The following is a 27694-nucleotide window of genomic DNA, read 5'->3' as shown; positions in this document are numbered from 1 at the left end:
ATGATTTGGCCATCCTTCTTTGGTAGAGTTGATGATGACAAATTGCAGCTATCCTCTTCTCACTTATCAGATTCAGTTGTTCATATCTAACTTTTGCCCATTCTGCCTCTACTAGCTCAGAGTCTATCAGTACTCTCAATGATGGGATCTCTACTTCTAAAGCCATCACTGCCTCCATTCCATATACCAAAGCATACGGGGTAGCTCCTGTTGAAGTTCGGACTGCGGTGCGGTATGCATGAAGGGCAAATGGCAACATCTCGTGCCAATCCTTGTAGGTGACTACCATCTTCTGAATAATCTTCTTGACATTTTTGTTAGCAGCTTCTACTGCTCCATTCATCTCTGGCCTATATGGCAAGGAATTGGAATGCTTGATTTTCCATTTAGCACAGAGTTTTATTATCATCTTTCCATTGAAGTTCTGGGCATTATCAGTTATAATCTTTTCTGGCGGACCATATCGACATATCAAATCTCTTCAATAAATTTCTTCACCATTTTTTACGTCACATGAGCAAATGAACCGACTTCTACCCATTTTGTAAAGTAGTCGATAGCCACGAGAATAAACCTATGACCATTGCTGGCTTTTGGGTTGACAGGCCCAATCACATCAATTCCCCACATTGCAAAAGGCCATGGAGATGTTAGGTTAAACAAGGGAGCTGGAGGGGCGTTGATTTTGTCACTGTACACCTGACACTTATGGCATTTTCGGACATACTTGATGCAATCCTTTTCTAATGTCATCCAGAAGTAACCAACCCTTTGTATTTTCCTAGCCATAACGTGTCCACTAGCATGGGTTGAGCAAATCCCTTCATGGACTTCCCGTAATGCATTTTTGGCCTCGACTTCATCAAAACACCTCAACAAAGTCCCGTCAGATGATTTCTTGTACAAAATCTCCCCATCAAGATAAAAGTCCATTGCCAACCTCCTCAAGGTCTTCTTATCAATTTTGGATGACCCCATGGGATATGCCTGGTTTTGGACAAAATTCTTTATATCATAGTACCAAGGGTTTCCATCTATTTCTCCTTCGATTGAGCAGCAATGAGCTAGGTTATTTCTGATATCAATATGCACTGGTTGTACCTTGCGTCCAAAATCTATTCTAGCCATAGCAGCTAGTGTGGCTAAGGCATCAGCAAACTGGTTTCCTTCTCTTCCTAGATGGGTGAACTCTAGTTCCTTGAATTCTCCAGCCAGTTTAGACATGTATTCTTGGTAAGGTCTCAACTTCTCTTCCTTGGTTTGCCATTCTCCTTTCACTTGGCAAATAATTAGCATTGAGTCTCCATACACATCTATCCTTCTGATATTTAGCTCCAATGCAGCTTCTAACCCGAGAATGCAAGCCTCATACTCAGCCGTGTTGTTAGTGAACCCAAATTGTAACTTAACTGAAATCGGATATTGTTTCTTATCAGGAGAGATTATCACTGCACCCGCTCCATTACCACATACATTTACACACCGTCAAAGTACATAGTCCACCAGTCTAATTTCTCTTCCGCGACTGAAAGCACATCTTCATCAGGAAAGTCAAAGTCCAATGGCTCATAATCTTCCATAGCATTGTCAACCAGGTGATCGGCAATGGCACTCCCTTTCACAGCTTTCCTCGTCATATATACTATGTCATATTCATCCAACAGAACTTGCCATCTTGCAATTCGGATTTGACAGATAGGGCTTTTCACATATGTACCGCAACGGGTCTAATTTTGAAATTAACCACATGGTATGATACAACATATACTGACGTAACCTCTTTATAGCCCATATGAGTGCGCAACATAGTTTCTCAATCACAGTATACCTAGCCTCACATTATGTAAACTTCTTGCTTAGGTAATAAATGACCCTTTCCTTCCTTCCGGTTTTGTCATGTTGGCCAAGTACACATCCCATTGTTGTTTTGGTTACTGTTAAGTACAATATCAACGGCCTTTCTGGTACAGGAGGAACAAGCAGGGGTGGATTCTGTAGGTACTGCTTGATTTTCTCGAAAGCTTTTTCTCACTCTTAATTCCAAATTCTAGGATTCTTCTTCCTTAACAAACAAAAGATTAGATCGCAAGTCGTGGTTAATTGGGATATAAATCGGGCAATGTAATTCAACCTTCCTAAGAAACCTCTTACGTCCTTCTCGGTCTTGGGAGCTGGCATAGATCGAATAGCCCTTACTTTGTCAGGATCCATTTCTATCCCTTTGTCACTCACCATAAATCCCAACAACTTCTTAGATTTTACACCGAATGAACACTTTGCAGGGTTAAGCCTCAACCTATATTTTCTTAGTCTTTCAAATAATTTCTTCAATATTTGGACATGATTCTCTCCATCTCTAGATTTAGCAATCATATCATCCACGTATACTTCAATCTCCTTATGCATCATATCATGAAATAGAGTCACCATGGCCCTTTGGTAGGTGGCCCCGACATTCTTTAACCCAAATGGCATGACCTTGTAACAAAAGGTTCCCCATGGTGTTACAAATGTTGTCTTCTCCTTATCTTCTTGTGCCATTTTTATCTGATTGTAGCCCAAAAATCCATCCATAAAGGAATATGTGGAGCTACGTGCTGCATTGTCAACTAACATATCTATGTGTGATAGTGGAAAATTGTCTTTAGGGCTAGCCCGGTTTTAGTGCTTAAAGTCCACACAAACTCTGATTTTACCTTCCTTCTTGGGCACTACCACTATGTTGGACACCCATTGTGGGTATTTGACTACCTCTAGAAAATCGGCATTCAATTTTTTTTCGATTTCTGCCTTCACTTTGATTAAAACCTCCGGATGAGTTCTCCTCAACTTTTGCTTAAATGGCTTGCATCCTTCTACCAATGGTACCCTATGTACTACGATATCAGTATCTAAACCAGGTATATCCTCGTAGGACTAGGCAAAGACATCTATATAATCTCGGAGTAATACAATCAACTCTTCCTTTTCTTTAGGAGTGATCATAGTCCCTATCTTCAGCTTTCTCTTAATTTCCTCAGTGCCCACATCTATGGTTTCAAGTTCCTCTTTAGCGGGTTTCCAAGCTTGCTCATGCTGCTCTATTATTTTTGTGAATTCCCTAATGTTATTTTCATCCCATTCTTCCTCTTCTATTGCTACTATATATTCTTTAAAGTTTGGCCATTCATTCTCAGTGTAAAGTGTAGGTGTTGTTGTGGAAGATCCGCTTTCAGGTTTCCTGAAAGCGGAAAGTGATGTGTAAATGCACAGTAAAAACATATGGATAAACTTTGAACATGCATGATCTCATTAAAAGGAAAAGGTTGGCTCAAAAACACGGATAAAATCCAATTGACATCTTGAGCCTCGATTGTCAATCAAAACGGAAAAGAAAAACAAACAGTAGCAGACAATATCATAGTAAAACAAACACTGTTGATTAGATTTTGAACACTAACGGAGCTTCTTGGGTCTCCCAATTCTGGAACTTCTCTCCCTCGGCTAGCTTTCGAATGAAGGTCTTGGCGGCAACTTCTTCCAGAGTGTAGATGGTTAATTGCGACATCTCTTCTTCCCTTCTTCCAACTTCAATCTCCTTCACAATGCCCTTAGCTTCATCTCCCTCTAGAGTGTTTATGTTCATGGAAGAGAGTTTCTAAAAATAGTTTTCAGGTCTCTTTTCAGGTTGCATCATATATGCAGCCCTTGGGAACGAAACCCTGATTGGAGGGATGGCTAAGTTTTCTTCTTCAGGTTTCCTTCCTTCAATCCTAGCCATTCTCTTCTCCCTTCTTGCACTAGCAGCTCACTTGTAATCCTCTTTCTTGGGCTTTTAGCTTTATTATGTTAATCTTCTCAGGTTTTCCAACTTCAACATCATATTGGAAAGGAATCTTGTACTTCAAAAAGCTTTTAGCAACCATTCTGGTGGCCTCCGAGATCTCTGGTTTCCTCACCACAGTGTTCTCAGGCACCCACTTGGTATTAAGAACCTCAAATGCATGAAGGTTTCCAACCCTACAGTCTTCAGCTTCAATGAACGGAACTGCCACATTCCTCACCATCGATATAGTCTCCTCAGCCTTAACAGTAACCAAAACACCATTGGCAATGTATTTCAAGCATTGATGCAGCAAGGAGGCGACAGCTCCCGCAGAATGTATCCATGGCCTTCCTAACAACATACTATAGGAAGGGTGGATGTCCATCACTTGAAGGGTTACTAGAAAGACTTGTGGGCTCACGGCTAGTTCTACCTCAATTATCCCTATCACCTGTCTAGGCGAGCCATCGTAAGCTCTAGCCGTCATCACACTTGGTTGCATGTGTGATGGATCTATTAGCATTTCATCCATCATATGCCTTGGTAACACATTAAAGGCTGAGTCATTATCGATAAGAACTTTGCCGATGAGACAATCCTTGCATCAGATCGTGACATATAGAGGCTTATTATGTCCCGTGCCCTTAACGTCCAGCTCATCTTCCGTAAAATACAGGTAATTGGCAACATGAATCCTCCCTACTAAATGCTCCATAGCCATTTGTTCTATATCTTGGGGCACGTAAGCCTCATTCAATACTTTTTGCAAAGCATTGCGATGCGGCTCAGAGCTGAGTATTAATGACATGATGGAAATCTTTGCCGGAGTCTTCTTCAGCTGATCCACTTTACAATACTCGCTATGCTTCATCACCTTCAGGAACTCATTTGTCTCTTCCTCAGTCACGGGTTTATTCACCTCTAGCTCTTTATCAAAATCAATTGCTTCTTTGTCCTTAGTTTTTCTTTGTTTCTCTAATTCCACAGGTGTGAAACAACGACCACTCCGGGTTAGTCCACTTATCTCAGTTTGGAACAAAGGCAAGGGAGCTTCAATACTTGAGGTATAACCATAATTACCCGGCATCATTTTGTAGTTTGTTTTGTTTGCATATGAGGGCTTAATCAATACCAACTTCGAGAGCCCATTAGCTGTTGATTGGACCCTACACTTCTCTATCATCTCTATCTCTCCACCGTCTTCTATGGCCTCGACTCTCAGCTCTTCTAGAGTCAACATTCTCGCAACCTTTTGATGAAACTCAATGCATTCATCAATATGATGCCCTTTCTTTTTATGGAATGGGTAAAAGTCACTTTTCCCCATGCAACGTCCATTCAATCTCTCTAAGTGCCCAGACTGTACCAACATATCGTACATCCTTGTCATGGTCACTTTTAAAACCTTTCCTTCATTACCAATCTCCATGGCATTCACCTCACTACTACCAGCAGCATGTTTGGGTAAAGGATTCGTATTCATATTAGGTGAATCCTCAAAAGTGACCCATCCAACTTTCATCAGCTGTAACACCCTTTTCTTAAAAGCAACGCATGTCTCAATGCTATGACCCGCATTACCAGCATGGTATTCACAAGTCACTTCAGGATTATACCAGGCAGGGAAAGGTGGTTGTATAGGTGGTATCGGTATAGGAGCTATCTGCCCGATACTTAGTAATTTAGCATACAACTCCTTCAAGGTTATTGGTAAGGGTGGTAACTGTTCTTCTGGTTGTTGGTTGTTTCTCCTTTGGTAATTGCTTTGGTTATTTGTTGGGAATTTTGTTTGATTGGGTTGGTTTGGGATGGAGGGTTTAGCAAGATTGATACAAGTGACTTGGGAGGTAGGTGTTTGGTAGTTTTTGCCTTTTCCTTTATATCCGCCTTCTAGGCTATTCACCTCAGTTTCCTTCCTTTTTCCAACGAAACCTTTCTTCTTTACAGGTTCCATAAATCTCCCACTTCGGATTCCTTGTTCAATCCTCTCGGCAATCCGCACAGCATCATAGAAATGATGGGCTGAGCTACCCATAAGGTGCACATGGATGGCTTGGTCTCGCCACCTTTAACCGTAAGCCCTCACGGACTCTTGATTTCCTTTCTCCATGGTCATAAGACTGGTCCTATCAGTAGCGATCTCAAGATTGAACTTGTATTGCTTTAAGAAAGCATCCGCCAGGTCTGCCCATTTTTTGATCCTCATGTTGTCAAGCCTCATTTACCAGCTGAGGGTCGACCCCGTTAGGCTATCCTGAAAGAAGTAAATCAACATCTTATCATCGTGGATAACCTCTATTATATTGTTACAGTAGGACCGCAGATGGGTATTTGGGCATTCCATCCTAGTATACTTAACAAACACTAACACCCTGAACTTCTTTGGTATTACAATGCTAGGTACTAAGCACACTTCAGCTGCCCTAACAGGGTCAAACAAATCATTTCCTTCAACCGCCCTTAACCTCTCTGTTGTTACCCATTTTTTAAGCCATACATGCTAATGAAGATATCCCTTTTAAATCGAAGGCATGAGTTTAGTTCAAGGTTGCTGGGAAATTGACAAAAGCAAAGAAGAAAGAAATGTTTTTCGAATCCTGTTTCAACCATCTTCTGCTCTCTTTATCCTTCCCCACTACTGCCGAAATTGTCAGGATTCTTAGGCTAATTAGGAGTCTTTATAATGCTAAATTCATTTTTTTTATATGGTCTTTAAGGTTGAATAAATCCCTCAGAAGTGGCTCTAAAAAACCCGATTCTACAGCTGCCACAATTTTTTGTTCCAACTTAGGCCCTGATTTCGATTTGGTTTCGTGCAATATCTGACCATCGCAGCTATATTTTGTCTCTCATGACATGTTGAAGAATGGACCTACACCCTTATTGGGTCCTAGGGCTCGCTGTTCTTATGGTAGACTTTGAGTCGAATCGGGATGTTCGACATTCGTCAGTTTTTGAATCAGATCAGGAGACCATTTTTTACCAGCCAGATTGCGACCCTATTCTGTTTTGTAAAAGGATTTTATCTCACCTTGAATCCTTCATGAAAGTTGTAGTTCTACACGCATAGATGAATTTTGGGTTTTGAATCGCTTGATTTCGATATCAGAAGCTCAACATATTCATGTTTGAATATCTAATGAGGAAGTGAAAATTCTGCCAAAAAAATACTGCGTCAAAAAATTCTTGGCCCCCCAAGTCTACAGGACTGAATTGAAAAAAAGACTGAAATAAGGGAGTTAATGGAAGATATAAATGGAAAAGAAACTTGGCTGGGTTTGGGAGAAATAGAAAACGGGGATAGGATCCGGAAATGGAAATTCTACCACGAGGGGTTGCATTTCTGCTGTAACAAAAAAAACGACATTGTCTCTCCTTTTCATTAATTCTCTACAGCTAGACGGTGCCGTATGAGAACAACCCCTTTGCTAGCATGGCATTGTACCCTCGTCTACCCTTCCTTCCCTCCTCTACAACCATTACCTGCTAATTTTTTGAAACCTCTCGTCCTTCCCTCTTCATCCTGGCATGTACAGGACAGCCCCCCTTTTCACGCCAAATATGCAGCTGCAACTCAGAGCTCCAGCCCAAGGGAAACGGTTTTTGCACCTCCTCTATGCCAGCTGTGGAAGAAGACACGGGAGGGAGCCTCACACCATCGAAGGGCTGAGATTTCATCCCCAATACATACAGCTGGGATGAGGGGGCATGAGAGAGGTCTCTAGTTTTTTGCTTGGCTATATAAGCAAGTTGTTATGTATTTTTCAAAAAAAAAAAAAGAGAAGAGAGGACACAGAGAGGAGAGTAAAGAACAGAGAGAGCTAGCATAGGAAAAAACAAAGAGAACGAGAGGGTATGACAGGATGGCGACTCCACTGGGGACCCTTGGACTAGGCTTGGTAGTTTGTTTGTTTATGCTATGTATTGTTGGTTTTTGTTTCTTTTTGCTATGAATGGTTTACTCTGTTTAAAAGCTTTAACATGCATCTTTACATCCTGTCATGCATGGTATATTAGATATGGATATGGATTTTATTGCATCCTATCATGCATCACTTTTATTATTACTATCTTTTTAAGAGCACATACATTAAACTAAGTTAGGTGGGGGACTAGCAACTTGCCTTATGACTTGAGTCAAGGTTTAAGTTTGTGTAAACCCCAACTCTTTGCTGAGTGCTTAGACTGGTAGTGATTGGTATACGTGCCATCCCACTATCTACTGAGCCCCCATATTGCCTTTACGAGGGTGATCACTGGAACAGCAAGAGACCCTCTTTAGAGACCAAGTAGCAAACCTACCCTATGTCTCACGTAAAAGAACTAGAACCTATCCTTAGGATGCATACTCCGTGATATCTTTTTGCATCAAAACAAGCCTAACCCCAAAGCATCTTGAATTACAGGACTTGTGAACAAAATGGCCACCACTGCTAGATTTTCCATCATTGAATATGGAAACAATTATGAACTATCACAATTGACTGAAGGGGACTACCCTAGAAGCGATGCTAAGAAGTTATCGCCAATCAAGAATCTGAATTGCACGGTGAATGAGGTGAACAAGTTAATAGCTCACTTCCAGAATATGGATGAGATCGCTTTTCTTAGGAAATATGGACGCTTAGTAGACATTGCAAAGGTAGAAGTTTTAAACTCAGCAGTGCGAGCCCTAGTTCACTTTTAGGATCCGGATTACCGCTATTTTTCTTTTAGGAGTATAGACCTATGTCCCACTATGGAGGAATACGGGATGTTGACTGAGTTTCCAAACCAGCTGCATAGGGTTTACTTTCCTTTGAGATCTGACAAGATCATCCCTGAACTGTCAAGGCTGCTTAGAATCTCCAACTTGGAAAAGGTTTTGGAGAAAAATGCTACCGGTCTGAAATGAAAGATGCTAGAAACTGAACTGGAAAAGAAGTCAGGATCAGAAAAAGAAAGATTGATTGCCTTGGGCATGTATGGCCTTGTGTTGTTCCCAAGCCAAACAAGTATAATAAGTTTGGACGCCGCAACTGCTTATATAGAATATGAGAATACCCAAATCAATCATGTGGCTGCTATTTTAGCTGAAACCATCCTGACACTTAACCATTGTAGGAGGGCTGGAAAAGGAGCAATGAGGTGCTGCACGCAGTTGTTGTATATCTGGATGGTTAGCCATATTGAGACGAAAAAGCCTGTCTTTAATAATTTTTTGTGGTTGAACCAAAGACCATTGAGGATAGTGGAAGAAGAAGAATGGGGAGAATTAGACAACCAAGGCTGGGTAGGCAAACTAGAAAATTTGCCTGATAGTAATTTCAACTGGAGAGCCCCGTGGGTCACGGCAGTGGATGTCTTAGTGAGTTATGGGCAAAGACGTTGGGTGCCTTTGGTAGGGATCATAGGTTATGTAAGTTATGCTCCTGCCCTTGTGATAAGACAACTTGGGGGTATACAATTTGTTCCGAGGACTATGGGAATTGCTCAACTCTTTGGTTTGTTCAAAGATCCCATTGCACAAGAAGTTTTGGAGATCATCAAACAAGATTGGAAGCATCTGGTTTTGGTTGAGATGAAAGGTTTGAGGGATCTAAGTGCTAGTGAAGAATATACAAAATGGAGAGACTTAGCTACTTCGGCCATGCCTTACTCGGAAGTCAGATCTTTCCAAGCTGTTGAAGAGCCGAGTAAAAGGAAAAGGATCAGTAGTGAAGAAGAGCTGAGAAGACAAGTGGAAAAGCTTCAGATAGAATTGAGCAAGCGTAAAAAAGACAAGACACTGTTAGATGAAATGATGCTTGAAGGGGACAAAAGGAGAGCCTTTCTAGATGAGCAAATACAGTCTAAAGATGAGAGAATATCAAAGCTGGAGTTGAAGCTGGGAGAGGAGAAGATTGATAGGGAAGAAAGTGAGAAGGAGCTAAAAGGATTAAGTTTAGACTGGATGCAAAGCTGCTCTGAACTTGAAGCATTGAAGATTGACTTTAATGACTCTCAAGGAAACGCAGAATATTATCGAGAAAAATTTGCACAAGTTCAGGTTGAGCTGATGGATAGAATTGGAAAATATGAGGAATTAAGTAAGAAATATGTGGAGTTGGAAAGTCAATTGACTGAGTTTGCAAAAGAGGAAAGTAAGAAAAAAGGTGTTGAGGCTGTTGAGGCAGAGTTAGCGGCTAAGAGGAATGAGATGAAAGTTCTGAGGATAAAGCTTGACAAGGAACGCGAAAAGGTGAAGTATTTGGACTAGCAGTTAGCAACAATGGAAAAACACAAGGATCAAATCGACGCCAACAATGCTGCTTTGAACAAAACCAATATGTTGCTCATAGAAAAGATGACCAAAATGGATGAGCAAATGGGCGAAGCAGCTGCGCATGCTCAGATTGTCAGAATCAATGCTCGAAATGTGGGAGGAGACATCATTCGCTATCGCCGAAGTTTGGCCGAAACCGATGCCTTTTTGGGGAAAACTGAGAATCGCGGCTTTGCCTTCTTACCTTTGGTTAGAGAGGTGGTGGAGGAAATAGATTAATGTATTTTGTATTTCTTTTATATTTCCAAAAATGTATGAACTTATCAAGCATTAATGAGAAGGGCATTGACCCACCTTTTGTGCAAAACCTGTAGTGCATGCATAGATTTATAAGAAAGTGCATGATATAATGCATGATCATGATGAGAATGCCTTGCATATCAGATATGGATGTGACCTTCTCATGAACGATTGTTGGCCACCACCTTGTAAACATAGATTCCCTTGTCACATTGCTTGTTAGGAGTAATGCATTTCGAGTTGTTTGCTTTAGTATGCTTGAATCAGAGACAGATTTTGCACAAAAGGTGGGTCAATGCCCTTCTCATTAATGCTTGATAAGTTCATTACATTTTTTTAGAAATATAAAAGAAATACAAAATACATTAATCTATTTCCTCCACCACCTCTCTAGCCAAAGGTAAGAAGGCAAAGCCGCGGTTCTTAATTTTCCCCTAAAAGGCATAGGTTTCAGCCAAACTTTGGGGATAGCGAACGATGTCTCCTCCACATTTCGAGCATTGATTCTAACAATCCGAGCATGCCCAGCTACTTCGTCCATTTGCTCATCCATCTTGGTCATCTTTTCTATTAGCAACATATTGGTTTTGTTCAAAGCAACATTGTTGGCATCGATTTGATCCTTGTGTTTTTCTATTGTTGCTAACTTCTCGTCCAGATACTTCACCTTTTCGCGTTCCTTGTCAAGCTTTATCTTAAGAACTTTCATCTCATTCCTCTTAGCCGCTAACTCTGCCTCAATAACCTCAACACCTTTTTTCTTACTTTCCTCTTTTGCAAACTCAGTTAATTGGCTTTCCAACTCCACGTATTTCTTACTTAATTCCTCATATTTTCCAATTCTATCCATCAGCTCAACCTCAACTTGTGCAAATTTCTCTCGGTAATATTCTATGCTTCCTTGACAGTCATTGAAGTCAATCTTCAATATTTCAAGTTCAGAGCAACTTTGCATCCAGTCTAAACTTAATCCTTTTAGCTCCTTCTCACTTTCTTCCCTAGCAATCTTCTCCTCTCCCAGCTTCAACTCCAGCTTTGATATTCTCGCATCTTTAGACTGTATTTGCTCATCTAGAAAGGCTCTCCTTTTGTCCCCTTCAAGCATCATTTCATCTAACAGTGTCTTGTCTTTTTTACGCTTGCTCAATTCTATCTGAAGCTTTTCCACTTGTCTTCTCAGCTCTTCTTCACTACTCATCCTTTTCCTTTTACTCGGCTCTTCAACAGCTTGGAAAGATCTGACTTTCGAGTAAGGCATGACCGAAGTAGCTAAGTCTCTCCATCTTGATTATTCTTCACTAGCACTTGGATCCCTCAAACCTTTCATCTCAACCAAAACCAGATGCTTCCAATCTTGTTTGATGATCTCCAAAACTTCTTGTGCAATGGGATCTTTGAACAAACCAAAAAATTAAGCAATTCCCATAGTCCTTAGAACAAATTGTATGCCTCCAAGTTGTCTTATCATAAGGGCAGGAGCATAACTTATATAACCTGTGATCCCTAACAAAGGCACCCAGCGTCTTTGCCCACAACTCACTAAGACATCCACTGTAGTGACCCACGGGGCTCTTCAGTTGAAATTACTATCAGGCAAATTTTCTAGTTTGCCTACCCAGCCTTGGTTGTCTAAACCTCCCCATTCTTCTTCTTCCACTATCCTCAGTGGTCTTTGGTTCAACCACCAAAAATTATTGAAGATAGATTTTTTCGTCTCAATATGGCTAACCATCCAGATATACAACAACTGCGTGCAGCACCTCATTGCTCCTTTTCCAGCCCTCTTACAATGGTTAAGTGTCAGGATGGTTTCAGCTAAAATAACAGCCATTGGATTGATTTGGGTATTCTCATATTCTACATAAGCAGCTGCGGCCTCCAAACTTATTACACCTGTTTGGCTTGGGAATAACATAAGGCCAAACATGCCCAAGGCAATCAATCTTTCTTTTTCTGATCTTGACTTCTTTTCCAGTTCAACTTCTAGCATCTTCCATTTCAAACCGGTAGCATTCTTCTCTAAAAACATTTCCACGTTGGAGATTCTGAGCAGCCTTGACAGTTCGGGGATGATCTTGTCAGATCTCAAAGGAAAGCAAAACCCTATGCAGCTGGTTTGGAAACTCAATCAACATCCCTTATTCCTCCATAGTGGGACATAAGTCTATGCTCCTAAAAGAGAAACAGCGGTAATCCGAATCCCAAAAGTGAACTTGGGCTCACACTGCTGAGTTTAAAACTTCTACCTTTGCAATCTCTACTAAACGTCCATATTTCCTAAGAAATGCAATCTCATCCACATTCTAGGAGTGAGCTATCAACTTGTTCACCTCATTCACTGTGCAATTCAGATTCTTGATTGGTGATAATTTCTTAACATCGTTTCTAGGGTAATCCCCTTCAGTCAATTGTGACAGTTCAGAATTTTTCCCATATTCAATGATGGAAAATCTAGCAGTGGTGGTCATTTCATTCACAAGTCCTGCAATTCAAGATGCTTTGGGGTTAGGCTTGTTTTGATGCAAACAAAATTATGGAGCATACATCCTAAAGATAGGTTCTAGTTCTTTTACGTGAGACATAGGGTAGGTTTACTACTTGGTCTCTAAAGAGGGTCTCTTGTTGTCCCAGTGATCACCCTCGTAAAGGCAAATATGAGGGCTCAGTAGATAGTGGGATGACACGTATACCAATCAGTACCAGTCTAAGCACTCAGCAAAGAGTTGGGGTTTACACAAACTTAAACCTTGACTCAAGTCATAAGGCAAGCTGCTAGTCCCCCACCTAACTTAGTTTAATGTATGTGCTCTTAAAAAGATAGTAATAATAAAAGTGATGCATGATAGGATGCAATAAAATCCATATCCATATCTGATATACCATGCATGACAGGATATAAAGATGCATGTTAAAGCTTTTAAACAGAGTAAGTCATTCATAGCAAAAAGAAACAAAAACCAACAATACATAGCATAAACAAACAAACTATCAAGCCTAGTCCAACGATCCCCAGTGGAGTCGCCATCCTGTCGTACCCTCGCGAGAGCTTGACGTCGCGGCGACCCTTCCTGGTAGCAGGGAATTGATTTCGGGGTTTTTGTTTTATGAAAAAGGGAGTCGCCACCTAGTATTATGGTCACTAGGAAACCTAACTGGTCTTTCAGAGATTCTAAGGCAAGGGACTGGTTACGTGAAGGGAAGGTTTTAGCACCCCTAGTACGCCCTACCTAAGGTAAGCTGCTTGGTGTTTGGTTTACCTATAATTGCTATGGTGTTGATGTTCTCTAATCCCATTAGTTTCCTAGGATAAGTCTGCTATGATGAACGAACTTCGGTTCAAAGTCTAAGGGAAAGAATTCTTGGCCAATATGGATGATACCTTTAGATATGTCTATAGAGTACCAAAGAGAAACGATGCAAGTCTCTTGAAGTCTATGCTTGATTTGAAATAGATTTAGAATTTATGAATTTAGAGACAGCTAAAATAGAAATCTAAAGAGATTTAATGTGCTTAAGAGCTCATTTTTGCAAGGAAGAGAAAAGAAAAAAACTAAGTTAGAAATCTAAGGAAATTCAAGGTGCTTTAAAAGCCCATTTTTATCTTAGTATTTCATATTTTCATGACTCATAAATTGTGGAATCAAAATTTAAAATGTCCCCGATTATAATTGAGGCTTCTATCAAGGATACGCAATTAAATTGTTCTAGATAAAATTTTAGGCATAAATCTGTCCCTTTAAAAATAAACAAGTTGTATTCCTATTAACAATATTTTGGGCATTTACCTTTTATAGGTTTATTTGCCCTTATATTATTAAGGGATAATGACTTGTTATTCCTAAAAAAATATTTTTTTGATATTTACCACTTGAGATTTCTCTATCCAAATATTAACAGTGAACAATGATGAATTATTCCCAATAATATTTTGAATATTAACCTCTTTGGGGTTTCTTTATCCAAACATTTATAGTGAATAATAACAAATTATTCCTAATAATATTTTGGATATTTACCCATTTGGGATTTGATTATCCAAACATTAATAGTGAATAAAAACGAATTCCGAAAAATAAGATTTTTATATTTTTGGAATATTGGGCAACACCCTTTGAAATTTACAAACATGTTGTAAAATCTAAGATGCAAGAAAAATAATTTGTGTTTAAAAAATCCTTGCTAAAACATATTTTTTAAAACCTCGAATATTCATTTTTTTGGAAAAAAAAAATTAAATACGTTAGGGTATTGGCCGTATGCAACACGCAAAAAAAAATAATTTTATATTTTGATAAAATAAAAAAAAACACTATTTATCACAACAATTAAATGCAAACATCATAGTTGAAGCTAGCAAAACATCACAAAAATAAATTCGGCACATGAGGGACCGAAGTTCTGAAATTAACATTTTAAACACTATCATCACAGTTAAAGTTATTAAACCATCACAAGAATAAACTTGTCAGCTAAAGTTATGAAAGTAACATTTTAAACCCAAAATCCTACGTCAGTATCGGTGCCCCTCGACTCATACTCTGTTTTCCTAATCTTGAAAACTGTCATGCTTGCGAAAGTAAAGAAACCTGAGGGAGCATGCTTTTACACCATGTATTAAAGACTAAGCTAAAGAAGCCAACGGCCAGCTATCTTGTAAAGGAAAAAACGTGATCTAACGGTCTGCAAAGAAAATCACCCTGCCTGAAAAAGGGATTTCCCTCGTGCCATTTTTACTTTCTCCTGCCAAAACTTCCCTCACGTCATATACTTCCTTCACTAGCCAAAAGCTTTGTTTAACAACAAAAACTTCTCCTCCCGTTACATTCTGCAGCTCCTGCTTGCAGCAAAGAAGAAAGCTGGAGGCCAGGTTAACCTCCTCTCTCTTTCGTTGTTTCCCATGATTTTTACTCTCAAACCCTCTTGTTCTCTCGGTTCTCTCCCTTTTCTTTTCCCTTTTCTTTTCCCTTCTATTTTTCTTTTCTCTTCCATTTTTCGTTGTTTCCTCCCTCTGTCTTTCTGTTTGTTTTTCTTATCTGTGTTTACTCTCTCCGTCTCCCCTACTCTCTTTGTTTTCCCTTCTTCCTCCCCGCGTAGAAACTATGTTTCTAAGCCACTAACATTCCTATTTATGCAACCTTCCCGGCAAGGAGACAGCTCCAGCAGAGAGACCATTAAAAACAGTCACTCACAACAACAGATCAAGGAAAAAAACGCAGCTGTAACGTAGACAAATAATCCAAACTACAAAGTATGGCAGTGACAGTGGAAAAGCACCACCTTTTGTTCAAACCAAAAACTGAAACTAGAGCAAAGCGGGGAACAGATTTTTGGAAAATAAACAAGCAACAGGTGCCAAGTTTCAATACAGCCGAAACTGGCAGCTATATCTGCGGATGTTGCTGGGCCATAAACTCACGGTCTCTCACAGTAATGAACCAAAACAAAGAGCCTACAGCCTTAACGTAAGATCAAGAAAAAACACAGCTGTAACGTAGACAAAATAAATCCAAACTAGAAAGCATGGCAGTGACAGCGGGCAAGCACAATCCTTTTGTTCAAACCACAATAAAACTGAACATCTAGCAAAAACCATAAAACAGGTTTTGGGAAAGAAAAACCACACACCAAATGCCAAGCTTAAATAATAGCAAAGAAAAGGAAGACTAGGAACCATACCTGCTGATGCGGCTGTTTCGAATGCAGAAAGTGAGGTGCAGGCAGGTGAAAACCTTTGCTTTTCTGCCTCTGAAACTGAAGAAAGCCTTCCTTTTTTTGCCGCTAAGAGTTTCTAGAAAACCCGTAGGTTTGGTGAACTCTTTTTGACATTGTAGGATAGACTGGAGATGATTGTCCCTCTCGTTCTCTTTGTTTTTTTCCTATGCTAGCTCTCTCTGTTCTTTACTCTCCTCTCTGCGTCCTCTTTTCTCTCCTTTTTTCTTTCTTGAAAAATACCTAACCGCTTGCTTACATAGCCAAGCAAAAAAAACTGGAGACCTCTCTCATGCCCCCTCATCCCAGCCGTATGTATTAGGGATGAAATCCCAGCCCTTCGATGGTGTGAGGCTCCCTCCCGTGTCTTCTTCCACAGCTGGCACAGAGGAGGTGCAAAAACCGTTTCCCTTGGACTGGAGCTCTGAGTTGCAGCTGCACATTTGACGTGAAAAGGGGGGCTGTCCTGTACATGCCAGGTTGCAGAGGGAAGGACGAAAGGTTTCAAAAAATTAGCCGGGAATGGTTGCAGAGGAGGGAAGGAAGGGCAGACGGGGGTACAGTGCCATGCTAATTAAATTTCCAGCAAAGGGGTTGTTCTCATACGGCAACGTCTAGCTGTAGAGAATTAATGAAAAGGAGAGACGGTGTCGTTTTTTTTTGTTACAGCAGAAATGCAACCCCTCGTGGCAGAATTTCCATTTCCGGATCCTATCCCCGTTTTCCATTTCTCCAAAACCCAGCCAAGTTTCTTTTCCATTTATATCTGCCATTAACTCCCCTATTTCAGTCTTTTTTTCAATTCAGTCCTGCAGACTTGGGGGGCAAAAACCTTCTTGCGGCAGAATTTTTGCCGGAGAATTTTTTTGCAGCAGAATTTTCTCTTTCTCATTAGATATTCAAACATGAATATCTAGAGCTTCTAATATCGAAATCGAGCGATTCAAAAACCAAAATTCATCTATGCGTGTAGGAATACAACTTTCACGAAGGATTAAAGGTAAGATAAAATTGTTTTACAGAACAGAATCGGGTTGCAATCTGGTTGATAAAAAAAATGGTCTCCTGATCTGATTCAAAAACTAATGAATGTTGAGCATCCCGATATGACTGAGAGTATAACCTAAGAAGAACAACCAGCAAAATTGTGATGGAAGTAGAGTTTTTAGTGCAACTAGGGTCAGAATCCTGCTCGCGGCAGAATTCTCTACTTTCACGTCAGATATTCAAACAAGAATATCTTGAGCTCCTGATATCGAAATCAAGCGATTCGAAAGCCCAAATTCATTTATGCGTCCAGGACTACAATTTTGATGAAGGATTCGAAGTGAGATAAAAATTGTTTTAAAGAACAGAAACTAGCAGCAATCTGCTTGGTAAAAAAGAGGGGTCTCCTGATCTGATTCAGAAACTGACACTGCCGAGCATCCCAATTCGACTGAGAGTCTGCTATAAGAACAGTGAGCCCTAGTACCCAATAAGGGTGTAGGTCAATTCTTCAACATGTAACGAGTGACAGAATATAGCTAAGATGGTCAGATATTGCACGAAACCAAGTCAGAATCAAGGCCTAAGTTGGAAAAAAAATTTGCGGCAGCAGCAGAACTGGGTTTTTTTAGTGCCACTTCTGAGGGATTTATTCAACCTTAAAGACCATATAAAAAAAGGAATGAATTTAGCATCAAAAGACTCCTAATTAGCCTAAGAATCCTGACGATTTCGGCAGCAGTGGGGAAGGATAAAGAGAGCAGAAGATGGCTGAAACAGGGTTCGAAAAACATTTCTTTCTTCTTTGCTTTTGTCAATTTCCCATCAACCTGGAACTAAACTCCTGCCTTCAATTTAAAAGGGATATCTCCATTAGCACGTATTAAAAAATGGGTAACAACATAGTGAGCGCGCCGCCGAGCCTCTCTCCTCTGCAACTTTTCTTCTTCCTTCACCAGTAACAAAACACCGGCCACCATTCCCTCCACCAAAGCCTACTGAGCCACCGGCCGAACCTCCTCATCGCAGCCAAGCTTCCACCGCAGGTCAGCCTCCTTCCCCTTCCCTTTCTTCTTCTTTTTCTTCTTCTTCGGCAGGTGCTCCACTGCTCACGTTGCATGTGAACACTGGAGACTAATCCACTATTAAAAAAAAAATTAATTCCCAAAAATCTTTCTAAAAAATTTGTGATTTTCTCGTGTATTTTTCTATCTATTTTGCGTAATATTGGTTTGTATTTTTATACTGTAAAGATACAAATCTAGTATTAAAATACCCGGTTTTCGTCAAAACATTGCAAAAAATTATAAAACAAAAAAAATATTTTGTTTTCATGCATACGTGGTCTCTCATAGATAAGAAAAAAAATCATCACATCGTATTTTCATACAACAAAAAATATATATAGGTTTTAGCATGCATTTTGGCTTTAATAACTAATTTATTAAAGCCTTGAGAACTAGGCCAATATTTTAAAAATACCCAAAAAATATTTTGTTTCTTTTCTTTTAGTATCTGGATTATGAATTTATACATAAAACATATTCCTGATATTAAAAAGGAAGTTCCTTATTTTTATTGATGTTAGAACAGTTAGGTTTTTACCCGATAAGATAAGGACCTCCTTACTAAGGAGGACTTTTCTTAAACCTTAGATAGACCAACAATTAGAAATACAATAACACCTTAACTTTATCAAACAATCAAACAATGCAGCTTACCATAGGTAAGACGTATTTGGGGTGCTAATACCTTCCCTTTACGCAACCAGTCCCCGTACCCGATCTCTGAGACCAGTTAGGGTTTCTAGTGACCAAAATACTAGGTAGCGACTCCTTTTCCCGCTTTCCACTTATTAAAGACAAGGAATCCTTGTCTCCCCATATTTCATATTTGCCAGATACCTAGATGAAGTGGAATATTCATCGCGATGCCGCACACGTGCGACAGAATGACGACTCCACTAGGGACCTTGTGGACTAAGCTTTGTTTTTGTCTGATCATTGTGTTTTATTGTTTGGTTTGCATGTTTATTGTTAATATTTATTTTCTTTATTTATTTTCATATGCGTTTTAAATTCTGTTCATATTTGTTCATGCATTGTATATAATTACCTCATGCATCACGCTTTAATTTTAGGAAGTACACACAAGCTTATAAGTTAGGTGGGGGATTAGCGATCTGCCCTATAACTATTGGTCAGGGTTCAAATGCGTGAAACACTCAACTCATATCTGAGTGCCTGCTTGGTAATAGTGGGCATACATGCCTTAACTATTTCTTGCAACGCCCCCATATTGTCTTTACGAATACCGTCACTGGGCAGATATGAGACCATTTTGAGACCAGGTAGAAAGCTTACCCATCATATACCCAATGTCCATGTATATACATTTTCATTCGTACACATACATGCATTCATTGTAAATAACATACATACATGCATCAGGTTGAAATATAGGTCCCCTAAAAGTCCATAACACCTGACTTCGAGCGAGAAACATGAAAGATGAAGAGCGCGCTCATCGTGACGCTTATTTTCAAGAAGAGTTTGAGTCTCTGAAGATAAGCGTGGCTCACCTCACTAGCGTACTCGAGCAAACACTGAGAAATAACTATGGTGAAGGTCCTTCTAACCGACCGGTCAACTTTAATCAGACTTCAACAATAGCTCAGCCCGAAGAAAGAATGAGTGAACATGGTCAAAGGCCTCAATATAATCCAGCATTTGTGCAGTTAACGACACCTGCATCAGCCCCGGCAGTCATAGATGCATTTGCCAATGAATCCCATAAAGCCAAGTCATCTTATAGAAATGACCAAGATAAGATGGAGGCGTTGGAAGCCAGAATCAGAGTCATTGAAGGGGTAGATTTATATGATCCAGTACGGGCAGCAAAGATGTGTCTGGTCCCAAATGTGGTTGTCCCGAAGAAGTTTCGTGTTCCTGAGTTCATCAAATATAGTGGAACACAATGCCCCATAACTTATCTCAAGTCCTACTGCAATAAAGTGGCAGAAGTAGTACATGATGAAAAACTACTGATATTTTTTTTTCAAGATAGCTTAAGCGGGGCAACATTAAGCTGGTATATGAGATTGGACAACACAAAGATCCGAAGATGGAAAGATCTAGTGGACGCTTTTATCAAGTAGTACAAGTATAACATGGACATTGCTCCTGATAGAACCAGTTTGTTCAATCTAGAGCAAAATGACAAAGAAAGCATAAGGGAATACGCTCAAAGATGGCGGGAATCAGCTGCTCAAGTACATCCTCCACTTCTAGACAAAGAGATGGTCACTTTATTTGCCGTCACACTCAAGGCACCATACTACGAGCATATGATGGGAAGTTCGGTCCAGCAATTCACTGACCCTGTAGTAGTGTGTGAGCAGATAGAGCAATGTGTCAAGAGTGGTAAAATTTTGGTAGCCCCTGAGAAAAGAGGTTTCGAAAGGAAAGTGGTCAACCATGTTGGAGATGACTATAAGGGTAGGAAAAACACATTCCAAAACTATCATCCTCCATCCCAAATTACCAACATCAACTCTTCATCTCCCATCAAAAGATTTGAACCCCAAAACTTTCAAGCCAAAAGCCAAATTAGAAATTACCAAAAGGTCCAAGAACAACTACCTTCATTACCGCTACCCCTGAATGAGATGTACCAGAAGTTATTAAGCATCGGACAGGTAACTCCCGAACCTCTCGCGCTTTTGCAGCTACCTTACCCTAGCTGGTACAAGCCAAAGCTCACTTGCGAATACCATGCTAATGTTGTTGGGCATAGCATCCATACTTACAACGCCTTCAAGAGAAAGCTTCTGCAATTAATCAAGGCAGGGTGGATAATATTCGAAGACACTCCTAATATGAACACAAACCCTCTACCTAATCATGCTTGAAGCGATAGATCAGAAATGCAATAGCGATGGAATGTCCGGGAAATCTGAAAGCACCAATGGTCCAGATATGGTGCGAAAAAGGCAACATAAATTTTGAAGGACTCGAATTTCGACCATAGTTTTTTTGTCCCTATCAAGAGCTGTTGTGGGGAGGCTAGCCTAATAGGAGAGGATGAAGCCTGCCCTATTATTGTCTTTTGTTTGATCATGTCTGTTTTAAATTGTTTCAGTCCAATTGGTATTTTGGCTCATAACACCCCAAGACTTTCTTTGTCAAATGAGCCCTTCTTATTAAAAAAAAATCATGTGTTTTCTTGTGTTCATGATGTGCCTCTATTTTTATGATTGTTTCATACCTACACAAGCACACACTTTACTCACGAAACCATTGCACCAAGAATTCTTCATTGTGTTTCCAAAACCATGCATAATCTCACATGTTCACAAGGATTTTTGGGAATTCAAAGTACAAGACAGAAACTAGACAGAATTCTTCATTGATATCGAAAGCTTAAGTCCTTTGAAAACATCCCACCTTGTTGAAGAAAAAGTTTTTTTTTATTTTGTCAAAAGTGGTCTCGTTGTAATGGGTTACCAGCCCAGCGGGAAAAGTACGAGGATTTTTTGAAAGCGGTCACATTGTAATGTATTACCGGCCCAGGGGGGGAAATATGATGTTTTTTCAAAAGTGGTCACATTGTAATGGGTTCCCCGCCCAGCGGAAAAATACGAGGATTTTTCAGATTGGTCACATTGTAATGGGTTACCTACCCAGCGGAAAAAAATATGAGGATTTTTCAGGATGATCACATTATAATGGGTTACCAGCCCAGCGGAAAAATACGAGGATTTTTCAGCGGAAAAAATACGAGGATTTTTCAGATTGGTCACATTGTAAAGGGTTACCTGCCCAGCGAAAAAAATATGAGGATTTTTCAGATTTGTCACATTGTAATGGGTTACCTGCCCATTGGAAAAATACAATGATTTTTCAGGATGGTCACATTGTAATGGGTTACCTGCCCGGTGGAAAAATACGAGGATTTTTCAGATTGGTCACATTGTAATGGGTTACCAACCCAGTGGAAAAATACGAGGATTTTTCAGATTGGTCACATTGTAAAGGGTTACCTGCCCAGCGGAAAAAATATGAGGATTTTTCAAATTGGTCACATTATAATGGGTTACCTGTCCATTGGAAAAATACGAGGATTTTTCAGGATGGTCACATTGTAATGGGTTACCTGCCCAGCAGGAAAAATACGAATATTTTTCAAAAGTGGTCACATTGTAATGGGTTAGCAACCCCGTAGGAAAAATACAAAGATTTTTCAAAAGTGGTAAATGGAAGACATGATCGGGTTCGAAGACGTACTATCTAAGAGATGGGAGCTCGAAAGAGGTGACGGCTCGAAGATGCTCTCACACGGAGGTAGGGTTATAGAATACACTACCTTAAATGGTCGAGGGCTCGAAGACGCACTCGAAAGGAGGTGAGGGCTCGAAGGCGTACTCAAAAAAAGGTAAGGTTAGGAAACGCACTACCTTGCTCCCTTGTAAGCACAATATTGCCCCCTTGTACGAGTCATTGTCCCAAAGTGTGCTCCATTAGTGACTCAGACAAATGATGGTTTTGAGTACCCCTTCTCTCCCGTTTTTTTTTTTTGTTTTGGTGAAAGAATCTTTGTCTAGAATGAATCTTGAAATCTTGATCTTGCATTTTGACAACAAAAATTGTTTTGATGTGAATTTAAAACAATTTGCTTTTGACATCTTACAACTCCTTGGTTATTTTCTCAGAAAGGAAATAATTTGTTCTTGTGCTGGCGATGTTTCCATTGGTAAAGGTACATGATCATGAGGTGACCTTCCGCTTTTGTGGGTTTCAAAGTGAAGAGCTCGAGAAAAAGCTCAAGGTTTTGTTTGAGAAAAATTTCTCTTTTTGAACATTCATTTTATCAGCATGAATAATAATGAGTAGTTTGTTCTTGATGTCATGACTACTTATGAAAAAGTATTCTTTGCATTTTGAGAGCACCGTTTATTGTTCCAAGTCGCTTGCTTGCTTGATTCGAAAGGACTTCTATAGGCATATAACGTAAGTTATGGTTTTTGGCTATGAAAGAAAAGGATTTATAAGTCTCAAATAGTGTTTCAAGGTTTTAAAGACCGAGGATCAATATCAGTAGTTCGACTCTTTATGTCTTTCATATTTTCTTTTGCCGCTTTTTTTATTTGCCCTTTTTCATTGTTTTGGCCGAGACATATTACTTTGTTTAGCTATCACTTTTCTTGTGATTTAGGCATGCCCCCTAGCATTTGAGTTTCTTGGGCAATTTTTCCTTTTGGCTTTCTCACGGCTTTATCATTTTTCTTGATCATTGAAATTTCACTTGCCCCCAGTGTGGGGTGTGATCCTAGTTGGGATTTTTCATGAAAAAAAATTTATTCATGCTCAAAAAAGGGACCACAAGGGATATATTCATTTTAGAACGTGAAAGGGATAACCAAGATGGTCTTTCATCATTTTAAGCGCAAGCAGTTAGGATCAATAAACTTTGATCTCGTCCAGTGTGATGGTTTGAACTTTGCAAATAGATGCATTTCATGAGTCCATGAACAACGAATTCACTACGCATTATTATTCATACATTTAGAACACCTGGCTTAAGAGTTATAGTGTGAGGGTGACAATTCAGTGACAATTCATTTTTCTATTCATATTCTCTGGTTTTAGAATTTGGTCATCTTGATGACAAAGTTGCTTGATTTATTTAGTTTTTAAATAAACATCAAATTTTCTTTGAAATAAAAAGCAAGTTCAATTTTTCAAAATTCATTTTAGCGGAAAAGATTTTGGTAAAAGAAATTAATTGCGTCTATAAGATCACGCAATGCTTCAAAGATGTATTTGTGAGTTCTTATAAGAAAACTCTCTCAGGATATATGAAAATGTGAACCAAAGAAAGAGACACAATTAAAGAACAAACTCATTATTTCATTGAAACTTTGGAAGAGGTTCAACAACAAAGATCTTATGCCGACATCTTAAACTATGATTACTAGCAAGGTAACACATAAAAGGGCTAAACACTTAGTAGTCATTGATTCGAATTTCTGGAATCTTCCAATCATTGATCTCCTCGACAAAGGCATCTTTTCAACATGCATTTTAGGTTAGGCGTATACTAGTATTAGCCTAATGACATAATAGCTTTATCTTCAAGATTGTTCATTTCTGGGAATCGATGTGATGAAATTAGCTATAGAAAGGGTAGATGTCTTGGCAACCACCTTCAGTGTCTTTCACTTTTCCAGTCAAAATCGTTCTTCTCAGTCGTGTCAGCGATCTTACCTATCCCAATAGCTTGTTCAATCCTCTCAGTTATAACAACCAGGTCAGTGAAATGTTGTGCAAAGCTTCTAACAAAGTATTCAAAGTACGGAGCTTAAAAGGTGTTTGAAAATAAACCGATCATCTCTTTTTCCAACATAGGAGGGTTAACTTGTGTAGCTGCCTCACTCCATCTTCAGGCATATTCCCTTATGGACTCCTTGTTGTCCTTCTCCATAGCTTGCAAGCTTAACCTATCAGGGCCCACATCTATATTGAACTTATATTGCCTCATGAAGACATCAACTAAATCCTTCCATTTTTTCACGTTGGTATTGTCCAACCGCATATACCAAGTGAGGGCAGCGTCACTCAAGCTGTCTTGAAAGAAATGAATCAGCAGTTTTGCATCATCAACCATCTCAACCATTTTGTTGCAATATGCTTTGAGATGGGTTATAGGGCATTGAGTTCCCGTATATTTGACAAAATCTAGCACTCTAAACTTTTAGGAATGACAACGTTGGGCACCAAACACATCTCAGCAGCCTTTACATGATCATATAGGCGAATTCCCTCAAATGCCCTCCACCTTTGCTCTAGGGCAACCAATTTTTTCAGACCATCTTCTTTTACCATCTTGCCCTTCTCTGTAGAATCAATGGTAAACGGCATTCTCGTGGGGTATGCTGGTTGGAAATGCATAACTTGTTGAAATTCAGAGGACACCCCATTTGCCCCCAGATTCTGTGGATCGAAATGAGTTATAGGCATAACACAAATCATAGCCCCCAGATTCAGAGTTGGAAGTATCTGTAGTTGAATATTCACTGGCACTAGAGTTAGGAATATTACAAGTAAACCATCATAGCACAAATCAACAAATTTTTAGCAATTTAAGACAAAACCAGCAATGCAGCTTACCTCAGGGTTCCTAGTGACCGTAATACTAGGTGGCGACTCCTTAAAAAATAGGATGCCATAAATCAATTCATTCCAAAGATTTATTTTTAAGGTCGCCGCGATGTCCGGGTGCGACAAAAATAGGGATTGATCTTTGTGTTTTGGTAGGACTAGGATGCCGACATTTCAATTTCTTTCCCTTCTTTGTAGGCGGATTTGCAGCGTCAGAGGAGGAGAAAGAAGAATCATTGCATGTTTGAAACTGCGTCGATTTGGTCCTTAATAAAGTGAGAAAAGCGACGACGTCCTCTCTACTTTCAACTATTCCGTTAGTGGGTTTTCATTCTTGGCATCAGTTTCGCTTTGTCACTTCCTCTTTACTCACTCTCAACCCCTGCTAGATGGCCAGAAATTTGCAAACTTGCGAAGGCAAAGAGAGCTGTAAAAAAAAGTTAATTCACTTGGAAGACAACACAGCCTTATTGGATTCCCCTTTTAAAGAGAAAGAAGAAAGCTGAGAGAGAGATGATGAGAGGCGTGTTCAAGAGAATCAGTGACTTATTACAATGTAGCCTCTAGGGGTGAGCAAATTCGGTTCGGTTCGGTTTTTAGCTAAAAAACTAACCAAAATCAAATTTTGAAAAACTCAAAAATTCAAACCGGACCCGAACCGGAACCGGGTCAAACCGACCGGTTTCGGTTCGGTTCGGTTCGGTTTTTTCAATAGAAAAATAGGAAAACCTGTCTCTCTGAAGTCGGGGCCTTTCTAGCCCCCTCGTCACCTAGTGGTTCCTCCATTTTTAAGCTAAACAAGCCTGCTTCTCAATTAACCACCATAACAACAAGACATCCTACTGTAAGAATGATCGAATTTAATTTATATATAAAAAAAAATACACAACATGGATTAAGAAACTACTATTAAGACCCCGGAAAGGAAAGGAAAGGAAAACAAAAGGCAATGAATTATTGATTGGTTTTGTTGGGTTGTTGAGAAAATGTCAAAAAGTAAGTAAGCAAATTAAAAAAGAAACAACAACGTTAAGAGAAAATCACAAATTTCAGGCAAAACCTGCTTTCATGCCATTATTTGTTTCGGTTAGGGAGTCATTTTCACTCCTCTTTAAAATAATAACGCAATATTCCCACACAAAAAAAAAAACACCGACAAAGAGAACTCAAAGACAAACTAGAAACTTCCATGCTAAAAGCGAAGAAGAAGATAAAGCGAAACATGTATCCTTGGATTCAAATGATGGCGCTTGGATCCAGAAACAAATGCAACTTCCTTAGCAAAACTCCAAGCTTCCTCTCCTCTCTGTGGATTCAAGTGGAAGGAATGTCCAAAGCCAAACAAGTAGATCTAGCTAGTGAAGGAATTGCAGCTGCAGTGTTTCAAAAACATGGAGTGGAGTGCTTTACAAACCCCCCACAACAAATGACGAATGCCTTCCTGCTTTTTCTTTTTGTGTCTTTTTTGCTAAATCTGGAGTTGGACTCTGGAGGTTTGGTGTGCCGGTGTGGTGTGTGACTATGTGTCCTACGATTCAAGGTTGGGTGTGACCGTGTGAGAGAGGGATGAGAGGGATGTGGCTGACTGGCGTTTGAAGATGAAGATGGTGAGAGAGGGATGTGGCTGGCTGTGGTCCTGTAGATGAAGATGGATTGATTTCGTTACAGATGTGAAATTGTGAATTGTGAGTTGAGGGAGCGGCTCAGGAGCAAGGAGAAGGACGGCTAGGGTTAAGAAAGATAACGTGTTTTTTATTTATTTATAGTACCCCTTAAACCGAACTGGTTCGGTTCGGTTGGGGTTTTTCCGGTTTCAGGTTTCTGAAACCGAAACCGAACCGAAAATTTTTACAAAAATTTTAATCGGTTTAATCGGTTTTTTTTTCGGTTCGGTTTTTTCAGTTATTTTTTTCTCGGTTTAATCGGTTTTTCGATTTTTTTGCTCACCCCTAGTAGCCTCCTCACCTTACTAGCTAGGGACCCAATCTACAGTATTTTGCTATTATGCAATCAGAGCATCTCCTCCTATTTGAAGAACTAAATTGATAAAATAATATTTTAAATAGTATAAATATAATTTTTTTACCATATTTATTTCAATAAAAAAAACTATTTGAAAAGCTAATTATATTAGAGTGAAAGAAACAAGTGTTTTATTATTTTTTAATAAGTTTGATGTTATTTTTTTTTTACATAACTATATTTAATTGGTTTATTTTTTTAATGGTCCCACTTTGTTGGTTTTGGTTTTTTCAAAAGACATGTAGGAATAGTATTTGTGGGAAAAAAAAAACATTTTTGTATTTTATTTAGGAGTAGCTCTATTTCATAATTTTATAAGCCCTTCTCTCTCTCTTGTAATATATATATATATATATATATATATATATATATATATATATATATAGATTCTTGTCCGTTTGTTATATATATATATATATATAGATTCTTGTCCGTTTGTTTTAAAATTCTTCCCTTCACTCTCATGAG

At 39.4% G+C, this 27694-nt stretch overlaps 3 protein-coding genes across 3 annotated transcripts; 1 reads left to right on the top strand and 2 right to left on the bottom strand.

The window, feature by feature from the left end:
• Window positions 1-4409: 4409 nt before the first annotated feature.
• On the bottom strand, window positions 4410-5840 carry LOC112326433 (uncharacterized). The gene has a single exon (XM_024594045.1). The coding sequence runs from the start codon at window positions 5838-5840 to the stop codon at window positions 4410-4412; it is 1431 nt and encodes a 476-aa protein (XP_024449813.1).
• Window positions 5841-10623: 4783 nt separating this feature from the next.
• LOC112326626 (uncharacterized) lies at window positions 10624-16307 on the bottom strand. The gene is made up of 2 exons (XM_024595345.2): window positions 16026-16307; window positions 10624-12831 (listed from the first exon to the last, which is right to left on the bottom strand). Exon 2 carries the CDS (start codon window positions 11605-11607, stop codon window positions 10720-10722), a length of 888 nt encoding a protein of 295 aa, XP_024451113.1. The 5' UTR covers window positions 11608-12831; window positions 16026-16307; the 3' UTR covers window positions 10624-10719.
• Window positions 16308-19548: 3241 nt separating this feature from the next.
• LOC112326432 (uncharacterized) lies at window positions 19549-20955 on the top strand. Its single transcript, XM_024594040.1, has 2 exons — window positions 19549-20070; window positions 20203-20955. Exons 1-2 carry the CDS (start codon window positions 19549-19551, stop codon window positions 20953-20955), a joined length of 1275 nt encoding a protein of 424 aa, XP_024449808.1.
• Window positions 20956-27694: the final 6739 nt, after the last annotated feature.

Source organism: Populus trichocarpa, chromosome 1, assembly GCF_000002775.5.
Source record: "Populus trichocarpa isolate Nisqually-1 chromosome 1, P.trichocarpa_v4.1, whole genome shotgun sequence".
Classification (NCBI taxonomy): Eukaryota; Viridiplantae; Streptophyta; class Magnoliopsida; order Malpighiales; family Salicaceae; genus Populus; species Populus trichocarpa.
Note: the sequence above shows the minus strand (reverse complement) of the source record. Positions and strands in the feature narration are given on the sequence as shown.